The following is an 8,452-nucleotide window of genomic DNA, read 5'->3' on the forward strand; positions in this document are numbered from 1 at the left end:
TTGTCTTGTACTGTTTTATTTTATTAAAAGGTCATCAGATGAAACTAAGGGTACGTTACATGACAACGATGTGCTAAAAATGGAAAACGACAGACGACAACGTTGTCAAAACTATCCCATTCACACAGATGCTGTATTATGATGCCAGGCCAGTAATTGGCGATGTCACTTTGTAAAGAAACACTACGTGCCTATAAACTGAACACGTAATTACCAAGCGCATGATGTCACCATTTTCACAAATTCGTGTTTTTGTAGTTTACACGGAGACAATAACGGTATCATTTTCAAAAACTAGCACTTAACATCCAAAAGTTCATGATTTCAGGCCTCCAAAACGCTGTTGTGTAAACCGTCATTGAAAACAGTGTTGTGTAAACTGCCCCTAAGTCATTGAGGTATTTTAAAAGTATAATAATAAAAAAACTGCATTAAATAAAGAAATAAAATGACTTTATTCATGGTCAGTGTTTAGATCTGGGGATTCAGTGAGCTTGTTAGAGCCGAGTCTCCAAACACATTGGTGTATGAAGCCTTCAGGTAGTGGACGTAGTTCTGCAGACTGCGGTTGGCGCTGTTCACCTGCTCCAACTGGTTCTTCATGTCTTGAATTTTGCACTGAAATCGCTTCTCCATCTGAAAAATTAAAACCTCTATAAATATTTGACATGTAAAGAAAATTCCTTATTGAATAGATTGAAGTTAAACATCTGTAACACAAAACTTGACTCATCTCAGTTTCTACAAAGTCTCTAAAGGGATATAAAGTTGGAAATTACAACACTGGAGGAAAAATAATGTTTATCTCACAAAAGCATCGACAGTTTTTCCTCCAACTTCATATATCCATCACCACTTTAGTGTTTGATCGCGGTTTCTTGGAGGGACACGCAACTTTTGCTAGTGAACAGAAAAGTGTTGCAAGCGAATGCAAAGTTTCTTGGGGGAACGCAAAATAATTTAAATATAATTTTTCCTCCCATCTCATTTTTTTTCCAATCACCTTGTTTCTTTTTTGGCTGTGGTCATGTCAAACAGAAGCGCAGCTTAAAATTATTTTCCATTGTAAAATTGTATTCACAATATAATTCTTTGATGATTTACAGAATGGAAAAGTAAATGGAAAGTTTCAGCTGAGAACACTTACGTCATCTTTGCTGCGGCGCATCTGACCCAGCTCGTTTTTAGCCAGGCTCAGCTGGGTCTCCAAATCCAGCTTTTTGGACTGAGCCGAGCGTTCTTTGGACAGCACCCGCTCTAGGCTTTGCTCCACCTGTGAACAAAGCCCCAACATGAAAAGCATTTATACACTAACCTCACCTCACACAGGTGCAACAAAATGAGCTTCCTGTGAACTGTTCTGAGACCTGTCTGTGCGCCTCCTCTCTGGCCTGCTCCACCTGTCGGGAGAGAGAGTCGCACTCTCGGCTCCTGTCCTCCAGGCGCAGCTGTGTGGTGTGGATGGTCTCTTCACGCTTGGCGATGACCTGAAGCAGATCCCTGTTCTGAGTGCTCACATCCTCCATCTTCCTGTGTGCCAGAAATATACAGAAATATGACAAAGCTCAAATACCGTTAGGAAATTTAACTAGAAATGGTTTTAAGCTTCAGCTTTCTTTGTGTGTATGTTTGTTAAAAAACCAGTTAAATCATATTAATTTAGTATTTTATTTTTTATATATAATTTTATTTTTTCTGTGTTAACATTTCCTGTTGAGACAATGTCATAATTTTGATTTAATTATTAAAGAGAAGGAATAAAGAATATTCATAATTTAGATTTTCATAAGGTCTTTTAAATAAAGAAGAAGATAATGTCATCAATATATTTTGATTAATTAATAGATAAGGAATAAAGAATATTAATAATTTAGATTTTCATAAGGCCTTTTAAATAAAGCAGAAGATAATGTCATCAATATAGTTTGATCAATTAATAGATAAGGAAAAAAAGAATATTCATAATTTAGATTTTCATAAGGCCTTTTAAATAAAGCAGAAGAGAATGTCATGAATATATTTTGGTTTATTCAATACAAGAAAAGGAAGTTTAAATTATTCATAATTTTGATGTTATAAAGGTCTATTATATTATAGCAGAAGATAAAGTCATCAATATATTTTGGTTTATTTTATAGAAGTAAATTTGAATAAATATGCATAGTTTTGATGTTATAAGGTCTTATAAATTATATTATATGTGCAGCAGACCTTTCATTGCTTTCCATTGAGCGTTTCAGCTGCATATTTTCTTCAAGTAGAAATAAGTTCTTCTCCTGGAGGCTCTCTATTTTACAACTCTGCTGCTCCATCTACATGCAAACAGGAAAATAAGTCATGAAAATAAAAACCCATCTGATTTCAGAATAATATTTGTGGTGTAAATATGTCCGTAAACATCACCTTGTTTCTGAGCTCAGACAGAGTGCTGTTCTGCTCTGCATTTCTTCTGTCCTGGATGTGCATGTTCTCTCTGGCCTCCCTGAGCTCATCATCCAGGCGCTTCAGAGCTTCCCGCAGCATCTCCGTTTCCCTCAGCCGGGCCTGGAGTTGTTTGCGGCCCTGTTCCACTTCTCTTTCCACCTCCGTGCGGTCACTCTGTGCTTCCTTCTCCGCCATCTTCAGCCTCAAAGAGTATTCCTCGGATTCCAAACGCGTCTTTTGCAGCTGAAAGAAATGTGAAGGGTTAATGTACTATGACTAAATACAGATGAATTGTAACAAGCTGCGAGGAAGGTATGTTGAAGCACCTGACTCTTGTAACCCTCTACCAGATTCTCAAAGTCTTTGAGAGAGATCTTCAGCTGCTGGACGTCTGACTGAGACAAAGACAGCCTGTCCTCTGTGGCTGACAGCGTGCTCTAATAGAGACAAAAATCACAATGAGAATCAGAGCTTAGATGGTTTTGTGAGAAAATTCTTTATTGAGTCTGAGTTGTTGCCTTGAGTCTCTGGTTCTCCAGTTTGGTAGCCGTGTTCTCTGAGGTGAGGGAGTGCAGACGGCTGAGAAGCCCCTCTCTCTCAGTGCAGGACTTCTGCTCACAACTGCGCAGCTGTTCGCTCAACTCAGTGAGGCGACTGCAAAGAGAAGAGCCCACGATCACTGTCTATTATGAGATCCGCTAAATATAACAATCAGGTAAAAAAATGGAAACCGATCATATTGCAATCAAAAATCCAAAGGAAAAATTTTTTTTGCAGAAAGAACATCCCTCAATTCTTAATACCATAATGCAAAAAGACTATTATTATTAAAGTCTCATTATTGTAATGTGAAAAATATAAATAAACTCTAGACAACTGTTCTAACAAATGCTGTTGAACATTCTATTCATCATAGAATTCTGAAAAATAAAATTATCACCGTTTCCACAAAAATATTACGCAGCACATCTGTTTTCAACATTGACAATAATATGAAAGACATTTTTCTTGAGCACCAAATCAGCATATTAGAAATGATTTCTAAAGGATCATGTGACACTGAAGACTGGAGTAATGAAGCTGAAAATTCAGCTTTGCCATCACAGGAATAAATCACGTTTAAGATAGGAAACAGATATTTTCAATTGTAATTATATTTCACAATATTGCTGTATTACTTTTTACTGTATTTTGATCAAATAAATGCAGCCTTGGTGAGCATTAGAGACTTGTTTTTCCTTTCACAAGCATTTTTTTTAGCAAAATCTTACGGCCCAAAACATTTGAATGGTAGTATACATCAGTACATCATTGTATAAATGTGTTTTAATGTATTATGATTTAAAAAAAAAAAAACATGATTAAGCTAATACAATCAAATAATAGGAATCATAAAACTTTGATTATGGTAATGAGAACTGGGTGGTAAAATATATTTGTCTTGTAAATAATGTCACATTGCAAATCTTATCTTAATGTCAACATTTTCGTTACGAAAAAAAAAAAAAAAAAAAAACATATATATACATATATATTACATATACATATAAAATTACATTTTATGGACCGGCTGTGTGAGATTCACCCAACAACACAAACCTTTTTTTTTATTTATGGACAATTACGTTAAAAGAGAATTTCAGAAACTCAAAGCTAAGTATAGCAAGCATCATAAATTACTCAGAACATAATTCATGCTAAAAAAATTATAAATTATAGACATGAAGACTAGGCTGAGCTTAAGTGAACACTAAAAGCAAGTGAAGAGAGTCAGTCACTGACTTATTTAAGGTGGTGATCTCCAACTCCAGCTGGCTTTTCTCTCTGTTCTGTTTGAAGTAGCGTTGCTGAAGCGCCTCAGCATTGGAGAGAGCCTCTGCTAACTGAGTCTCCTGAAGAAACCACAGAAACACATCAGTCAAAGTCTGCACTGCATGGGTCACACAGGCCAACTACAGAAAAAAAAAAGTCTTTCAAAAAAAAAAAACAGTAAAATGTGAGACAGAGTTCCCAGTGAAGTAAATATAAGGGGCCAGCACAATGACACAATACAAAGAACCTTTGGAGAATTATGTCATCAATTAGCACTTTGTAAACCATTAAGGTCAACAGAAACTTTATGTGATTTTTATGAATCCCTGAAGCACATTTAACATTGTTCTTCTGTATACAGTACCTTGTCTGAGAGTTGTGCAGAGAGCTGTGCAGCTGCATTCACACTTTGTTCTGCCCGCTTCCTCTGGTCCTCCGAGACCTGTTTGTGGATGTCTCTGTCTCCTTCACAGTGCTGCTTCAGCTCTCTCATCTGCTCCAGAAGGCCTTGAACCTCCTCCTGCTGATGCTGCAGTGTCCCTTCCAGCCTCTGTGCCACAGTACATTACAATCTCTATGAGATATCTCACTGTATTCATGTAAATGAAAACTATGAATCCGCAGTAAAAAGTTGCCTTACTTGGATCTGAGCCTCCAAACGGTTATTTTCAGCTTCTTTCTTGAGCAGCTGGTTCTGCAAGCGACTGCGAGTGGATTCAAGAACCTTGGACAGCTCTCCTGTGGTCCTCAGATGCTCCTGTGACGACGATCACAAAACACCTTCTTAAAACACTTCCTGTTTTAAAACTCAGCAACACAGGAGCAACTTTGATGCAAATTCACTATGCAAGTATTTAGAAATGCAGAAGAGCTATTAAAACAAGCCATAGAAGAATGTTATGCAAACGCATAGAAAAATAACAGAAATAGTGAGTGGAAATTACTATTACCTTTTCAGTTTCCAAATTCTCAGCTATCTTATTGGCCTCTCTTTCCCTGTTGTTGAGTTTAGTCTCAAGTTTCTACAAGAGAAAGTGACAATAACTAGTAATACTATCAACAAAGTATATAAGGAAAACAAAACCGCTCTACATTTCAAGCATTTAACAGAATATTGTAAAATAATATTGCAATTTAAAATTAAAATTTAATTGTTTTGTATTTTAATATATTTTAAAATGTAATTTATTTCTGTGATTTTCAGCTGCCTTTACTCCAGTCTGATCCATCAGAAATCATTCTAATACGCTGATTTGGTGCTCAAGTAACATTTCTTATTATTATCAATGTTGAAAACAGTTGTGCTGCTTAATATTTTTATGGAAGCCCTGATATATTTTTTCCAGGATTTTTGATGAATAAAAAGTTCAGAAGAACAGCATTTATTTAAAATAGACATTTTCAAGTCTTTACTGTCACTTTAGATCAATTTAATGCACTGCTGTTGAATGAAAAATATCAATGTATCAAACTAACAACGATGTTACAATTAGAAGTCATACCAATAATACCCCAAAACAATATAAAAAAGTATATACATTCACAACACAACAACAAATGTAGGAGTTAGATTACAAACCCTTTTCTCAGCCTCAGAATCAGCTAGTTTTCTCATTAGCATCTCCCTCTCATCAGACATCCTCAGACCATCTGTCTGTGGTGAAACGTTTTTTTAAATTTTTTGACTACACATACACAATACTGCAGAACCAATAGCCAACCCAAAAATGTGATACATTTAGTTTAAAGTCTTTCGTACCTCCCGCCCATGCTGCTCCCTCAAAAGTCTTCTGAGAATGCGATTTGTGTCCAAAAATGTGTCCAACTTCTGCTCGAGTAGCTCATGTTGACGGCCCAACTGATCAGAGTGCGTCTTTGACTGTTTTTTGTCCTGAATACACAGTGTATGCTTTTTTTATTTACATGAAAAGATTTCAGAGGTAGCTGCATAGTTTGTCAATCTTCTTACCTTCTTAAGTTTTCCCACGGTTTCCCTCAGAGCAGCCACTTGTTTAGCTGCGGCCTGACCATCTATCTCAGCCTCCACCAGTTTCCTCAGCAGAGTTTCCATCTCCTTGTGAGGAGGTCCTGTTTCGGATCTGTCCACATAAATCACGTTTTAAAGTCGGCATGATGTGACGTCCAAGTGAAATGGACTTGATTTTGTCCATCGAGAATTGATTGGACGGTTGTGGTTTGCTATTGCTGTGATGTCATGTGAGTGACAGGTTGTCCCGCCCTCACGCCAGTAAACACATCATCAGAGAAGAGATGTTGTTGCAAGAAGGAGGAAAAGTTATTTTGATTAAAGATTATGAGGGCACATGAATTAAAACAAATAATGATGTGCACAGATAAATAAGAATAAAAAAATAAGATTTGATGGTGACTTTAAGCATTCAGGCCAACGACCTAAAAGCTAATGTGACAAATTAACCTGGAAGAACTATACCTCATTTGTCCAGGCTCACCCTGCGTCCCTTCTACAGTGCTACGCAGATCAGTATTTTCACACTTTGACCTCCTCAAGTCCTTACTAGCTTCCTCAAGTCGTTCCTCATGCTGGTCAATCAAACGCCGACAGGCGCTTAACTGCTGTGATTGATGCTTCAGGTGGTCCTCTGTCTGCCGTAACTTTACCTGTGGAGATTTTAACATTCAAATCCAATTGTGAAATCTATCTTATTGTCATGATTATTCACAATCCATACCTCACTTTTTATACAGTCAACCTCTGACATAAGGCTTTCAATTTTTCTCTCATATTTGCCAAGTACTTCTCTTGCATCGTCCTCTTCACTGGACAGGTCGGTGAGCCGGAGAGGAGGTGAGGAAGGGTCAGCGGCTGGTGCCGGGGTGATCTCTAAGCAGCGAGTAGCCCCCTGATGGGAAATGTTGTTATTAAAGTCACTATGAAATCAAATTTGACAATTCAAATTTTTAATGGAATATTAAATAATAAATTATTATTATTTTAAACTTAATGTGCCCTTGTAATCTTTAACCAATGCCGTTTAGTGGCGCGAGGACGGGACCTGTCACTCAAATCAAATCACAGCAACGGCCAACTTCAACCATCCAATCAATTTCCGATTGACAAACTCATGTCACGCCCTACATTTTTTCTTGTTCGCTAAGCCGTTTAACTCGGCTGTAACAACAACAGGGAGAAAACTCACAATTTAATTTCACAAAATCATGACGACTTTAAAAACAGTCATTCATTCAAAGTCAATTTTTATTTATTTATAAATAACTTGTAATTATTTTAGGTTACTAAATAAAGGTAAATGGGACTAAACAAACCTCCCATCTGTATTCTCTCCGTCTTGAGGCTTTTCCAGGAGGAACCCAGGGAGCTCGGACCTTTACACTGGAAGTGGATCGTAAATTGCTCACTTTACCCTGCTGAAGAAATGAGCTGTGATGAGTTGTTTCACTGTCTCATTAAACCAGTGAAGTTGATTTAAACTGGAATAGTAAAAATCATCCAGTCTGACCTGGCTCTTCTGTGGACTCTTTAGGTGGACATGCACAGATGTTGAGTCTGGGACATGAACATGGACGGGCGGAGAGGACGACCGTGTTTTCATCCCTTCAATTCAGTAGGGCGGTTTTTATTTGTTTTAATAGTATCTAAAAGTTCACCAGAAGTGTATCATAAACTTGTGAGAAAAATGAAATAGGGGTGTTATGAATCATACATACATGTGTAACGTTATCTGTTAAACAAGACTATTTGTCCTCAGTCAAGTTTGTTCCTAATCCTTTAACGTTACTTCTGCTCATCAAAAATACGTTGAAAATGTATTTATGTACTTAAAAAATTTAAGTGATAAGAATACAAACGCCACTAACCTCAATGCAACGCAACGTTCCCCCTGTGTAATGTTGTTTGCAAAATACCCGGTAGACTCTCGCATGGACAACAATAGCCGCCAATCAGAAACGCGTCTGGCGCTCTGAGTCCCGCCTTTAACGTTCTATATTGCATCTGATTGGCTGGTTCGAAACTTCAGCGACAAAGTGTTGAGAAGTGTGTTTAACGCCCAATGAACTGAAGCTTATTAGGTTTCTATGTCAACGACGCGTTGCTATGTGCAGGCACCGCCTTCTCTGGCATTTGTCTGTAAAATTGTTGCATAAATATATCGCCTTTTTATTAGCAGTAGCATAAAAATATGACAGGCTACAGACAAGCAAGTTGACAACCATC

The 8,452-nt window shown here is 37.3% G+C and overlaps 1 protein-coding gene across 6 annotated transcripts; it reads right to left on the reverse strand.

The window, feature by feature from the left end:
• odf2b (outer dense fiber of sperm tails 2b) lies at positions 1-8,163 on the reverse strand. 6 transcript variants are annotated; one of them, XM_084087834.1, is made up of 20 exons: positions 8,095-8,163; positions 7,945-8,017; positions 7,737-7,831; positions 7,543-7,641; positions 6,948-7,118; positions 6,689-6,876; positions 6,206-6,335; positions 5,996-6,127; positions 5,816-5,890; positions 5,187-5,258; positions 4,877-4,993; positions 4,601-4,786; positions 4,207-4,316; positions 2,943-3,078; positions 2,751-2,861; positions 2,404-2,667; positions 2,212-2,312; positions 1,368-1,530; positions 1,148-1,273; positions 1-636 (listed from the first exon to the last, which is right to left on the reverse strand). In XM_084087834.1, the coding sequence occupies exons 3-20, from the start codon at positions 7,827-7,829 to the stop codon at positions 472-474; spliced, it is 2,439 nt and encodes an 812-aa protein (XP_083943960.1). In that variant the 5' UTR covers positions 7,830-7,831; positions 7,945-8,017; positions 8,095-8,163; the 3' UTR covers positions 1-471. The 6 variants fall into 6 exon arrangements, with proteins under 6 accessions (XP_083943960.1, XP_083943959.1, XP_083943956.1 ...); XM_084087833.1 differs by lacking the exon at positions 7,945-8,017 and having other exon boundaries at positions 7,737-7,901; positions 8,095-8,155; XM_084087830.1 differs by lacking the exon at positions 7,945-8,017 and having other exon boundaries at positions 7,543-7,644; positions 7,737-7,872; positions 8,095-8,153.
• Positions 8,164-8,452: the final 289 nt, after the last annotated feature.

Source organism: Abramis brama, assembly GCF_963993115.1.
Source record: "Abramis brama genome assembly, chromosome: 16".
NCBI lineage: Eukaryota > Metazoa > Chordata > Actinopteri > Cypriniformes > Leuciscidae > Abramis > Abramis brama.